Source organism: Erpetoichthys calabaricus, chromosome 3, assembly GCF_900747795.2.
Source record: "Erpetoichthys calabaricus chromosome 3, fErpCal1.3, whole genome shotgun sequence".
Taxonomy (NCBI): Eukaryota; Metazoa; Chordata; class Cladistia; order Polypteriformes; family Polypteridae; genus Erpetoichthys; species Erpetoichthys calabaricus.
Genome location: NC_041396.2, coordinates 264,272,810 through 264,288,136, shown reverse-complemented (window position 1 = coordinate 264,288,136; position 15,327 = coordinate 264,272,810). Strand labels below are relative to the sequence as shown.

General features: G+C 37.8%; 1 protein-coding gene across 3 annotated transcripts in view; it reads left to right on the top strand.

Annotated features, from left to right (window-relative positions):
• serpinh2 (serine (or cysteine) peptidase inhibitor, clade H, member 2) overlaps nucleotides 1–15,327 on the top strand; it is an 87,438-nt gene that overhangs the window by 29,767 nt on the left and 42,344 nt on the right. For 2 of the 3 annotated variants that reach the window (XM_028798183.2, XM_028798184.2), the window contains exons 3-4: nucleotides 788–880; nucleotides 5,799–6,031. In XM_028798183.2, coding sequence (XP_028654016.1) covers nucleotides 788–880; nucleotides 5,799–6,031 — 326 coding nt within the window. Of the gene's footprint in view, nucleotides 1–787; nucleotides 881–5,798; nucleotides 6,032–8,671; nucleotides 8,815–15,327 lie in introns of all 3 variants that reach the window. The other variant, XM_051924085.1, reaches the window with a different exon arrangement.

Below are 15,327 nucleotides of genomic sequence, written 5' to 3'. Positions count from 1 at the left end.
ATAAAATGTAAAGCAGTTTAAATCCAAGCAGCAATTCTTTTACATTAATGAAGACTAATACTATTACTGAGGTAGTAAATAATATGTTACAAATGTCATTAAATGTTAATTGAATAAGTATTACAATCTTTTGAAAACAGTATACATAAACATATTAAAACAAACATTGAACGATCAAATAAGAAATAGCACTTTGCAAATGAATGGCTGGATTAATAAATAAATAAACATGCTGTATACCACCTGCTTTGCATGCAATGAATGGTTAGTGTTTATTTGTGTCATACAATGTAAAAAAGTTTTGTTTTATATTACCTCTTATGCCGAGCACATGTCAACAGTCCAATGCATATAAAACATGTTATATGAATGTTCACAGTGAAAGATATTAATAAATCAGGGCGTAGTGGTAGCTCTGAGGCTAAGAATCTGCGCTGGTATCCTGAAGGTTGCCGGTTCGAATCCCCGTCACTGCCAAAAGAGATCCTACTCTGCTGGGCCCTTGAGCAAGGCCCTTAAACTTCGATTGCTCCAGGGGCGCTGTACAATGGCTGACCCTGCGCTCTGACCCCAAGGGGTATGCGAAAAGTAACAAATTCCTAATACAAGAAATTGTATAAGGCGAAATAAAGAACAAAAACAAAATTGAGGCCTGCTTATTAACTAATTGTAAAATAATGCTTGGAATGCTTTTATAAAGTGCATGACTGAATATGGTGGAACAACCGAATGTATGTAAAAGAACTGTTTCATTAACCCATTTTTTATGTGTGTTTGTCCTCCTCAGGTCTTTGGGACAGGGAGTTTGAGAGAGATGGATTAGACACCAGGACGTTTCTGGGCAGCCGCTACACTAAAGTGCGCATGATGCACCGGGCAGGTGAGCAGGGCCTGGCACTTAGTGGCTACAGATTCAACCTTCTCCTCCAACCCTGTCTAGCAGCATTGTTTGCTTTCTTTACATTGTTCTTCTTCTTGTACCTCTTTACATTAATCATCAACAAATGGGCATTTTTCTCTGCCACCACTGATTTATTAGAATCATTAAAGGCACCCCAACGAAAGCCACCAGCAGGGCTGCTTGTTCCTTCCTACATAAACTGATACCTGCATTAAATCATCATTAGTGGCAGCACATAGAAACACAATGCTTAACTCATCCTTCAGAATCAAGGATATTTCCAGGCTTGGTTCAAGTCACGCCTGCTTGTTTGAAATGGAAACTAGCAGCCTTTTTCCACTGTTGCACAGGCACATACCTGTATAGTTGAGTTAGCATGCATGTTAATAACATTTATTATCCATTACATGCAGAAGGCAATGAATGGGTGCCCGAAAAAAGTGGTTTGGGTGTTCAGACGTAAGTGACAAGGCCACTTCTTCAACTTCTGTCACACTTTCTCTGCATGATACTATGATTGTGTAACTATATATAAATATTCAATTTTAAAAGTAATGAAGTATTATAAATTACATTAAAAAAGCAGTGAAGTGTTCTGGGAAGAGGTTTCAATAAAAGTTTGGACAGTTATGGTTATTTGGTTAGATTTTTATTTATCTGTATTTTTGCCAGGTCTGTAAAGACCCTTGGTATGTAATAGTGTGTTTTTCAAAGTCCCACGTACACAAGGGTTAATGTTGTCATTTTGAAGCAATGTAGCTTTTTCTTTATTAAGATTGTTGTCTTGCTGGGAAACAAATCTTCTTCCAAGGCATGGATTTCTTGCAGCCTGCATTAGGTTTTCCTTTAGGATATCTCTGTATTTTGCTGTGTTTATGTTACCCTCCACCCTCAGAATCCTTTCAGGGCTTGCTGCAGAGAAGCATCTCCACAGCATGATGATACCGCCACCATGCTTCACAGTGAGCATGGTGTGTTTATGATAATGTGCAATGTCCAACCATGGTGTTCAATCTGATGTCTAAAAAAAAACCTTCTTCCAGTTGATATCAGAGTCTCCCATGTGCCTTCTGGCAAGCTATAACAGAGATACCATATATTTTTTTAACAGTGGCTTTCTATTTGTCACTTTACCATAAAGCTGTGACTGGTGAAGTACCCAGGGAGTAGTTGTTGTCTCTCCAGTCTTGGTCACTGTAGCTTGTAACTCCTTCATTACTGCCATGTAAGTAATCTGACAAGGAAATGGGAAGAGACAGTTCATGCAGGCTATTAAAACAGACTAGGAGTATCTTGTGGTTTGAAGGTCAGTTTATGGTCAACAGTTATTGTGTGCTATTTCCATTTACTTTATGGCAGCAAAAGATTGCAGCCCATGTTTGGCAAATGCATTTTTTTATTTTGGAAACAAAGTCCGTGAGAAAAATATAAAGCCCAGGTAAACTGCACTGAGTATTAGAACTCGCCTAATTATGGATGGAAGACCTTGCTTCTGCCTGTACCTAGTAAATATACCTCTTGTACTTTCTCGATGTGGTCCGAACCAGCTGCAGAAACCCCACGTTGGCACACTTTTGCCAGTAGCACTCCTTCAAAAATTATGTTATTGTCAGTGTTCTGCCGAAATTTAAAAGAAGCTAAGTGTATTCTTTCTTTAGTGTTGTTTTTTCTTCCTTCATCTAAGAATCACCGCTGTACTACTAGAGAGAGAGGTTAAGAGCACGCACTGATACAGCACATTGACAAACCAACCACATGACGCACCAACTCAGGATCCCAAATTGGGACCCGAGTGTAGCCATGCATCTGGTGACACCTCAGTACCACACAAGTTCAGATGGAATGAAACCGATGTGAGGTTTTTTTATTGTGGCCAGAGTGCCAATTCTGCCACCAAGCCTCAAGTTTTTCCCTGCAGGTTGGAGGGCCTACATGCAGGGCTGGATGTAGATTAACGTCTTACCGTTGACGGAGCAATTGCAAGTTAAGGGCCTTGCTCAAGGGCCCAATGAAGTAGAGTCACTTTTGGCGTTTACGGGATTTGAACCAGCAACCTTCCAATTTACCAGTGCAAATCCCTAGCCTCAGAGCCACCACTACTAGGAAAGTAATATTTTATACTCTGTGTGTGTGTTTGTGTGTGTGTATACATTTAACACCAGTCATTATATGCCACAGCAGTGATTCTGAGCTGCAGGTATTCTTCTAATTTGAAGATGGGAGCTAAAGCAGAACAGCATGTGCTTGAGTACTGAAGTAACAGCTCCTATTTTGAATGAAGTCTTGGCATTGTACCTGCCTTCTCTATACAGTAATAAAGTACCTGTAATTTCCCTGTATTTTGCCTTCTTTTCTCTCAAGCAACTCTGTCACATAAACTTGGCAATACCAGTATAATAAAACAGTGCTTCTTAAACTAAAGAAAATATTTTATTTGAAAATGAGATGTTAGATGTTACTTTTTTTGTTTGTTTTTATATAAATATAGGTATGAAAATGCCAAATGAAAAATAGATGTCAGATGTTACTTTTTTTCAGTAGAAATACAGGCACGAAAGTACAGAATAAAAATTAAACGTTAGTTGAAGATGCGATTCCGAATGCTTTCACAATGTCATTTGTCTTCATTCCAGAATCAACTTTTTCCAGGATTAATTTTTTTTTGTAATGCCATTTCTCACATTTTTTATTCATCTCAAAGAAAACTTTGAGTAGCACTGTGAAACTCGAACAATACAGTATCCGCACACGACACAACTACCCATGTGAACTCTAGGTGGAGCACTGTGTGTGTATACATAGTATATAATAGAGAGAGAGATTGACTAACTTTTGGTTTAGTTAAAGCTGCAATCTCTAACGAATATATTCCCAGGGAACCCCCTTTTGGATGCAACAGCTCTACCATACTCTTTCCATTTCTTAATAATTGATTAAGCGAGACCCTTATGGAATAGTCATTGACTTCGATATTTTCTTGCTTCCATCCATCGACTTGTGGTTTTCAACCATTTTCATGGGGTTGTTTAGAGTGTTATTTTGTCTTCATTGCATACTTTAGGCCGCCATACTGACTCACCACAAGTTGTACCTTCCAGATAAGGTGCATTGAGACTACAACCAACTGAAACCCCAGACAGGTAATCTCCATTTATGAGATTAATAATTTTTATTTTTATATTTGTAATTAATTTTGAGCACTTTGCAGAGATGTCTTCTCTTTGACTTTTAAGAGTCTTTTTCTGCTAATCTGTGGCAAAAAAGTCAGATTACTTCCACTCTGATTTTACTGTTCTAAAACCGTAAAATGTGAAAATTTCCATGAGACTGAATATTTTTAAAGGCAAGATATATGTGGTAAAGTCTTAGGATGGTATCAAAATTTCAACTTCAAGCCGTCAATTAATGTTTGCACGTGTAAGCATACCTGAACATGATCTGATCATTTTAGAAGTGATGATTGTCTGTTGCGGATTGTGAGACTGTTAACATAATAACAGAAGCAAATTATTTAGTCTGAGATATTGGCTCAGATATTACCATTCTGACAAGTCTGAAAGATGTAGTTTTTGAGCAAAATTGTGGCAGTAGATTTTGTTTTTTTTTAGGGTTTTTTTTTTTAGGGTTTTTTTTGCAAATTTATAATTGAGGGTTAAGGACAAAAAATATATATAAACTTTGTTAACAAAATGAGATTCTTCTACATAGTAAAATAGTGGCCTGGAGCATTTCACTGCTAAAATCAGAGCTTTATGTTAAGGAAGTCAAGTGTTGGATATCTTCAGTGTATGGTGTTTTAGTGTAAGAGAAGGTGGGCTTGCCTGGTGTAAGAAGAGCTGCTGCGGTGTAAGCTGCTGGCAAACAGCTCAGTGGTCATTATTGCCTTCATCCCATAATGTTACTTAAAGACACACTCTACCCAAAAATATTTTAGAATTTGTTACCTCCTCTGTCTTATTTGTAATGGCAGAGAAATTGTTTTAATCTAATGTTTTAATGAAGAATGGGAGATCACAGCATTTCTGATACAGTAGGGGCCAGTTGGGGGCTAATACTGAACAACAGAAGACGATATTAAAACGTCTAAAAAATCTCCAGTTACTTGTGTCGCAAAATCCACCTGCCTGACAACTAGTCAAATATTCACAACATCCAAAGTACAAACATTTATTTGCCCAAGTACTATAAAATGGTTACTTCTGGAAAATTCTGGAGTAGTGCTTGTATGTGAAGCACATTTAAACAGGATTGAGGTTTTGAATCCAAGACATGGTTCTTAATCAGTGAATGAGTTGTAGATGTGGGAAGACGACTAAAGCTCTCTATGGAAAAACTGCATGCATGCACAGGGAGACTCGTGGTGTGGGATTCAGACCAGAATGGTGGAACCATACATCTTCACGGCTTAGCTCTGTGCCACCATCCTGCCCATTAAACATCCAGTTTTTAGTAACTTTGTTCATTATGTAAATTACACATTAATAATTAATATACATTTAATGTTTTGGAGCTGCTGGTCTAAGTTACACCTCCTTGTGTCATTTTAATATTTTTATATAGTTTAATTATAGGCTTGGCATTTTCTGAATACTTGTGTGTGTTAAGTATATTCTTTGCAACTGTGTCTAAGCTTGTGATCACCTGAATTTTTTCATTAAGCCTTTTATGTGCCAATCGTAGAATGCATGGCATCAATCCTGCATACAGCATGGGAGCAACTTTACATTGTAGAAAATAATAAATCAAACTTTGGTTTAATTCTGCAATTTGTCCTCATAGGAGATGCAATGCACTGATGATAAATTGCTGCTATTCAATATAACATGGCTGCATTGAAACTTGATTACTAGGTTTCTTGTCTGTCTTAACCCATATAATATATCTGTTTGGCTTCTAGGCATCTACAGGCACTTTGAAGACATAGAAAAGATGGTGCAAGTCTTAGAGATGCCACTGGTGGACAACGGGGCCTCTATCATTTTCCTCATGCCGTTACACGTCCAACCACTGAGCCGTCTTGAATCCATGCTGACCCAGAATCAGATCAACACATGGTTGGGGAAGCTGAAAGAACAGACAGTGTCCATCTCATTACCCATGGTGACTCTGAGGAGCACCTTTGATATGCAGGTACTTTTGTTCTCTCTTTTTCCATTACAACCTTAAGATTTTAATATACACCTACAGAATTATGTATCCTGCGAACATTTGTAAAAACAATTTAAATGACGTTTAAACGATAAGCCATCATCCCATACCTTCTTGGATTTTAGCTCCAGCAGTCCTTCCTTACAAAAAAATTAAAAGATGTGCCCTTGCAAATCATTTTTGTTGCACCGTTGAGCTCATCTCCTTAGCACACAAGATTACATAGACAATCTCGAAGCCTTTGGTGACTTGAGTTATGAGCTTAAAGAACTTCACCAATTGGGTGGAGTTTCCAGTTAAGCAGTTCAATCAATGCAAAGTTTGAGCTTCTGGGTCATGACTGCCAAGCGTCTATAATGCCCGATATAGCAGAGTGCCATTTGGGCAGGTCTGCTTTGTGTGTGCACTTTGGCAACAGAGTTTACACACCTATTCAGTTTCTTCTTTATGTATCATGTCCGCATGCATTAGTTGCTGCTTAAAAGTATTTCTTCTGCTGAACATGCCTCAGTCTGCCACTTCATGCTCATTACAGTACATGTTTCTATTGCTTTATTTTTTAATTGGACTTCTGGTGTTGAAATGACTTGTTAAAGGATAGGTTTGGTATTTTTCAAGTAAGTTTATTTTTTCACAATCATGGTTTGTATTCATTTGTCACGGGAAACTGCTCAAAAATCAAGCATATATACTGTATATAAGGGGGGACCCAAAAATAACAAAATTTAAAAAAAAATCGTATATTTCTCAGAACATTTCCAAAATGTAATCACCCTCAAAGTACTCTCCCTAAGATGCAATTCACTTGTTCAAAACTGTTCTGAAACTCTTGCAGAGTGATAGCCTTCAGTGCCTACGTCGTTTGCTTCTTGACTTCCTCTACATCCTGAAAATGCTTTCCTTTATGATCCCTCTTCATTCTTAAAAATAAGAAAAAATTGCAGGGTTCAAGGTCCAGGGAGTAGGGGGGTGGGAAACCGTTGTCATCCTGTTTTTGTGAGAAACTGCCACACACTCAATGCTTTAGGGGTGGAAGCGTTGTCGTGATGCAGAAGCCACTCACCTGATTGACACATGTCATGTGCAGGTCATTTTCTCCGCACTGCATCACACAATCACCTGAATACTTTAAGAACACCGCTTGGCCAAATGATGCAGAGGGCAATCTAGTACATGCTCCTAGTGGCAAACATCGAAACTAATTCCCCTCCAGCCTCCAGAAAAAAAATTCTTGGTATTTTTGGGCCCCCTCTCATAATATTAAGTAGAATGTCTGCCTATTCCCTACACAATCCTAAACCCTGTGACAGATCTGGACCACATTTTGAACAATTACTCTCTAGGACCACACAGACATGACAAGCTACCATTGACACATGAAAACTGTAGGTATCGTTTCTTTGTTAACTGATTTCAACCAAAAGTGGTAACAACATTTCCTGTGTTGCATTTTACGAATCTAAAAATTTTTTTTTTTTTTTGAAATTCAAGTTGGTGGATCCAACATGGCGGACTAAAATTTTTACACATTAAAAATGAAGGCACTGTATCGGGGGTTGTTATGAATTTTTTGAAAGTAGCAACAATTTTAACTGGCAAATGCTAAAGATGATGTGTTTATTCCATGCATTCCTATGATACCCACTTGACATGACCTTTGATTTTACGTGACTGCAATACCCAGTGTGACTTGCATTTTTCGTGACTAAAAATAAGGCTCAACGGCAGTCACTTTCACTTAGAAAGTCCAAGCTTTTCACATGGTTAACCATATGTTTGTGTCAGAGTGGGCTCACCAAAATATTTATACATTTACGCACCAGACGGGACAACCAAAGATATTGTATATCGCAAAGCAGTAGATTAATTAATTATCCATATTGCAGTAATACATTTACAAAATACTATATGAATTTGAAAATTAAATTAATTAATTTGAATCTGTTGTTTCATTTTCACGTTTACACCAATGCTAATGTTCTAGATATAAGAAGCCCGGGCAGTTATACATTAAAAAATAAAAAATTACGTGCCTGTGATTGAGTTGAATATGAGGACTAAAGGTGGAGAATCCAAACTTAAAACCTCATAACTTGCAAAATGTGTGCATGATTGTTTTCCTAAAACATGCTTTCTGTGTTTCTGAGATATCTTTATGACAACAGAAAGGTGTTTAAAATGATCCATTTTATCACGGATTCTCAACACTATTTTTCCTGAGGTAAGTATACACCCTGTTTGCCTGTCTGTTCAAAGGAGACTGTCATGAGTGAAGTTTTTATGTAAATGAAGTAAAACAGTATGGAGCCAGACATGTTTGTTAATCTTCTTATTGTGACACTGTCTTTCTACCAAAATACTTTATAGACAAAATAGACAATAGGCATAACCAGCATGTGAAAATAAAATCAGAAAACATAAACTGAAGTTTCCATGGACCCCTTTATGACAATCATACTAATTCAAGGTTACCTTCCCAGTTCTCTGAATCCTCTCCGTAGCATCAAGCTACATATTTTCATGCTTTTGTCTTTCAAATTCTGTCGCCCTTCTTGTGTTGCATTTTTTTCTGCCATCTTCAATCTTTTGCAGCTTTACATTAGTTTATTCTTGTTCATACAGATACATGCTGTGATCTCAGGGAGAATGAAGGAGGCAGTGCAATCAGGAGACAGAATCAAGTGTGACTGGAGCAGGCAGGGGTCTTTATACTGGGAGGCAGGATAACACAAGCTGACTATAAAGAAATGAATACTAAAGTCATGGTTGGTGTACCATTTAAAAGTCCTTGTACTAAAGTCTTACTGGAAATGCATTTTATCTTCTTCGAACACTAAGGAAAGGGTTGCAATGCACAATAGCACAGAGACGAAGTCAGGGATTAAAAAAAGTCAAATAAATTCTGAGATACTGATTATCAGAAGCCCAAAACAGAAGTTGAAAAAAGAAAGAAACTAAGGTCCTTGTGTTATTTAGATTTGGTTTCTCCTAACTAAACCACAAAAGACATTTGTTATCTAAATCAATGGAATAAAGTACTTGATGTGCTAAAGATTTGATTAAGTAATGCACAGTGAAGTCATATGTAAAAGTATGGTGATAGCCATCTAAAACTAGAATGAAGTAGCGGTGCCCACAAAAAAAAAATAAACAAGATAGCACCACTAGAGCGTGACCATCCTAATGATATAATATATTGAGGGTAGCATAAGTATTTTGTAAATCTATAAAAAATTGCAAAAATATTAAGTTGGGAGCCCAAAACTCAGTTTAGAAGAATATGGTTCAGCGGGAAGGCTAAAATATTTGCTCACCTTCATAACTGGATGTATCACTAGAATAAAATAACACCACAACACATTCAGCAATTGATAAGAAGGATCTAATCTAATGAGGCACAGATGTCGTTTTCTGTTCAAAATTCTGCGAGTGTGTTGTGGAGTCCATCTTTACTGACTTCATAACATCTTGGTATATGGAATTTGCTCAGCTCAAAATCTTCAGATCACAAGTGACACAGATCAACGATACCATGTGGCCTTCTGTTCAGGACATTTATAACATGCACAGGATTATTAAAGACACCAGCCATTCCACATAGTCGAATCTCTCATTCCTCACTCCTGACTAAAGATATAGATCACTCAGACTTAACACCAGTAATTTCAAGGAGAGTTTCTGTGTCCTGAATATCATGTCATTTTCTTACCCACTTAATCCAGACTAGGGTTTGGAGGGCTGAAGCCTATCCCAGTTAGCATGGGCCACAAGCCTGGAACAAACCCTGTACACTGCACCAGTCCATCGCAGGGTGAACACATACATACACTATATATATATATATATATATATATATATATATATATATATATATATATATATATATATATATATATATATATATAATACACACACACACAACAGGTCCAATTTAGCTTTGTCAATTCACCTAAAATGCATATGTTTGGACAGTGGGAGGAAACCCATGCATACACTTGGAAAACATGCCAACTCCACACAGGGAGGACCAAAGACTTGAACCCTGGTCTCCTTACTGTGAGGAAGCAGTGCTGCTACCACACCACTATACCATTTTTTCCATATTGTGAAGTTACTAAACAGTCATTTCTAGACGTGTACATTTATTTTCCTGTGCCATTCGGTTTGATACACATTGTGAATTTTGTTTAGTTTTAAGTGTGCAAGTTACATGCATAACTTTTTTATATTCTGATGGTCAGCCAACCGAAACATTGGAAAATAAAGTGATACTTGACAAGATACAGTGTGCCCTCTGTTCTATATTTTTGTGTGCTGAACTAAAATTAAAAACTCAAGTTACTTCTCCAGCTTCGCAATTAAATTAGCACATGTTCAGTAATGCATCCTCAAAAGTATGTCCACCACAAAGCCAGAGCTTGAGGACCCTCCTGTATCCTTCAGGTCTCTTGTTTGGGAACATTTTCATTTTTCTTTTGAACTACAGTAGAAATAGGCAAAGACAAGTTAGTAAGACAAGTGCAGCATACCAGCATTGTTTTACCAAAATCGAAAATTTTGGTGGCAGTATGTTTACTTGTTTGAGGCAGCATCATCCAAATGTGAATATCACCAGTACAAGGAAAAAATAGAGTGCAAACACTGCACCCTGTGGCATTTAAGCAACCTCTCCCTGTTAATTCAGACTGAGCAAAAGCAATTACAAACGCTATTGGTGTTTTTATGGCATCGGATCAGCGATCAAACTCCATTGCATGACATTAACGGCTTTAAATATATGTTTAAAATGTTTGAGCCCTGGTATGACGTTCCTTTTCGCCCATATTTCAGCCAGCAAGTCATACCACCCATTTATATGAAAGTACAAGCTATAGATCTACATTACTTATCCAGGGTGTCCACTGTGGAAAAATGAGCCCACATAATCTCGTATTGCTATACTGTACTAGCAAGGTGTTACCTTACTGTACATGCTTCCTCTGTCCCGAGCGAGAAGGGTTTTTTCAACTGCAGGAAACATGGTTAGTGCCAGCAGGTCTGTGCTTTCTGCCGTAAATGTAGACACATTCATTTTTCTTTTAAAAAAAAAAAAAAAAAAATTTGAATGAATTATTTTCTATACGCTGAAATTTAATGGGTCTTTATTATTATACTTTTTATTTATTATTATTTATTTGATAACCTTCGGAAGCACTAAGTTTTGCTAGTAGGTTGCAGCATTATTAATAGCCATTTTTTTTTAATAATACCTAGGCGTAGGTAGGTTTTTTAAGAAAGAAAGGTACGCGCCTTTATTTGCATTCCATATGTGTTCCTGAAACTGGCCAGCTTACCACTGTTTACAAGTTTGTATAAGTATATATTTTTTCATGTTAAATTCATAATAAAGGAAAATAAATTTCAGATTTTACATGTCTCTTTTTCCCCACATTCTACCAAAACCAAACCGAACTGTACAGTGGATTCAGAAAGTATTTGGGCACACTTTCACATTTTGTAGCCTTGTGTTGAAATCATTAAAATTCATCTTTTTACCACATCAAGCAACACCCAATACTTCAGAATGACAAAGCAAAAACAGGACTTAAGTAATTTTTATAATGTCTTTAGATCATCTTTTCTGCAGTATTTTCTGAAACTACCATTGATCTCAAGTCCTCCAGTTAGTAATGTGAAGCTGAAAGTAACCATGCAAAAAATAATAAGTTTCTGCAGGTGCTTGACGTTTAACTGACATATACTTTAAACATTACACTTTCCTTAGCCACTACATTGCACCATCTGCCAGCCATGTTTCAGTTACACAGCTTTCAATGAATCTGAGACTACTGGTACTGAATTGAGCAGAAGTTGCCTTCTTATTAAGCTGTCTCTGAGCCTGTCACGTTTCATGGTTTGTAACAGAGAGGGAAGAATAATAACAAAATAAAATTAAACAAAGCACATTGCATTTGCAAACTGCCAGAATTATATGAGTTGACATGAGGCTGAGTATATTCAGAGTAATTCTAAGCAGAAGTGTGCAGAAAAGCCATCAGGTTCTGAACTTTTAATTGTCTGAAGCACAATTATGTAAACCTGCCTAAGTGAAGCAAGAGAGACAAGCGAGATTCTTGTCATTAAAAAGCCATTAGGCTGCTTGCTAAAACGCATGTTGACTTTGTGTGGAAATTTTTTATCATTTAATCAGCAAAAATAGAGAAAGGCTTTATTTACCTCTTTACCTCTTTAAAAAGTGAATATCCCTAAGATGGTGTTTCATATTGTTATTCACTGCTGACTTTAATCTTAACTCTTCATAATCAAGTCAAATCAAGTTGGGGAGCATGCACTGGAACAGTGCGTTGCCACACCCACTACACGACGAAACAACTTGGGATCCCGGTTTGCAACCCCCCAGGCAGACACGTGGTCCAGTCCCACAGAGACACAGTACCAAAGGAGTCCAGTCTTCATCTCAGGTCACTGGATAGCGTCCATGTCTCGCAACCATATAGCAAGACAGGAAGCACCAGGACTCTAAAGACTTGTACCTTTGTTAAAGACTTGGACCTTCATCCTTTTGCATAGATATCGGGAGCACCACAAACCCCTTTCCAGTGACCTCATGACCCCCCATGCTCTCACAATCCGTCTACTGACTTCATAGGAAGAGTCACCAGAGACATGAATGTCGCTGCCAAGGTAAGTAAACCTCTCGACAAGGTCGACACTCTCTCCGCAAACAGACACACTGCTGATGGCTGTGCCAAAGAGGTCATTAAAGACACTCAGACTCCTCGTTCAGTCTCTCGAGCGCCCCGATCAGAGCCTCCATGGACTCCGCGAAGATCACAGCATCGTCAGCAAAGTCAAGATCCATGAATCTTTCTTCACCAACAGATGCCCCACAGCCACTGGACCCATGACCTTGCCCAACACCCAGTCCATACAAGCATTGAACAGAGTAGAAGCAAGAACACACCCCTGACGAACCCCAGAATCAACTGGGAAAAACGCAGAGGTTCTGCCTCCACTCTGCACAGCACTCACAGTACCAGTGTACAGGCCGGATATGATATCCAGCAACCTCCCTTTCATAATCAGGGACCTGTTTTTGCATTTTAATAAGTGTAGCAATGCAACAACACCAGATAGGGTGCCATGCTATTGCAGGGCACACCCACACACTGAGCCAGGTGAGAGTGACCAGTTGACCTCACACAGGTGTCTGGAATGTCCATGAAAACTGGAGTTCCTGCAGAAAAAGCCACTTAGGAAGTTGGAGCCATGTCATTGGATCCTGGAACTTGAGCTGTGAGGCAGAAGCACTAAACACTGTGCTGTCATGCCCTCCGTGTTCAAATTATGAAAAAGAAATTAAGGAAAATACACTTAATACTGAGAATATTAAGGTCACATTAAACAAATTGTGAGGAAGATAGTGATGTGTGCTGTAAAAGCTAAAGAAGGCAAACAGATCAACTGGGGCCCGATTTATTAAGCTTGCATATGCAACTTCCCACATAAATGTCAGGGATTTATAAAAGAAAATTTGATAGGAGAAAATCCATATATTTACAACAACATTTATTTATATAGCATATTTTTGTACAAACCTTGTAGCTCAACATGCTTTACAAGAAGACAAAAGGAAAGTTATATGAAATGAAAAACAAATAAGATTAGGAAATAATATTAAAGAACAAGTAATAAAGAAAAAGGTACAGTCAGATGGCCGTGAGGATAGAAAAAACAAAAAAATATCCAGTTAAGGTGGAGGAAAAAAAAAAAGAAAATCTGCAGGGTTTCCAAGCCCAAAAAGACCACCCCAGCCCCCCATGGGCATTCTACCAAATATGAAAGGTGTTTAAATCAGTCCTCTTGGTTTTCAGGCTTCACATGATAGTATTTGATGATGTTGGTATTGTGGACGGCTGAGACACCGTCCTTCAATCCATTAACGCCAGAGGCTGCATGGTGTTTTGATCAGGTGGTGGTGGTACAGATTGCCACCACAGAAGAACTGGAAAAGACAGCAGAGAATAGTGGGGATTAGTACAAATTGTGGATCCCTGAAGAATATGATAATTCTGTAACCTTATAGTCTATCAAGAGTATAAAGAAAATGTAGCTAGAAAAGTCATTTTAAAATAATGGGTTTTAGCATTTTTTTATAATGATCCACTTTACTAGTCTGGCAAATTTCTGTCAGTAAAGTATTCCAGATTTTAAGTGCATAACAGCAGAAGGCTGCCTCACCGCTTCTGTTAAGTTTGGCTCTTGGAATTATAAGCAGGCCACCATTTGCACATCTAATGTTACAACTTTGTGTAAGGGGACAAGCATTTCAAAATATAGAACAGAGCAAGATTATTTAAGGCTTTGTAAGCCATTAGTAGTATTTGAAAGTCTACTCTGAATGACACAGGTAACCAATGTAACCATGCCAAATATGGTGAGATGTGCTTAAATTTTCTTTTACCTATTTAAGATTCTGGCTGCTGCATTCTTTACTAATTTCTTAATTAGTTCTGTTATGAGTGCATTACAGTAATCTAGTCGACTAAAAACAAAAGCGTGAATTAATTTTTAAGCGTCTTGCAAAGTTACAAGAGTTCTAACATTTGCTATATTCCTTCAGAGAAAAAAATGCAGTCCTCAAAATCTGGTTAATATCCGATTTAAAGTTTAGTACAGAGTCAATCACCCCTAAAATCTTTACGTCCATCTTGACTTTTAAGCCTAAGGGATCAAGTTTATTTCTAATGCCCTGGTTATTTCCATATTTGCCAGTCACTAAGATTTCTGTTGTCCCCTTATTTAATTTGAGAAAGTTACTACTCATCCAATCAGAAATAAAAGTAAGACATTGGATCAGGGAGCCAAGAGCATCAAGGTCATCAGGCTCTATCAATAAATAAAGCTGTGTGTCATCTGCATAGTTGTGGTAGCTCACCTTGTGCTTTGAAATAATCTGGCCTAATGGAAGCATGTAGATTGAAAAAAGCAGTGGACCCAGAATAGATCCTTGTGGTACACTATGTACAGTATCATGGACCTCCAAAGTACAATCACCACAACTAACAAAGAATTTTCTACCTGTTAAATAAGACTGAAACCAATTTAAGATATTGCTGGAAAGGCCCACCCATCATCTAAGGTGATTTATAAGAATACTGTGGTCTATGGTGTCAAATGCTGCACTCAAGTCTAAGAGAACAAGAACAGGTGTATGGCCTCTGTCCACATTAACCTGCAAATCATTTACTTCTTTAACCAGTGCAGTTTTTATTCTA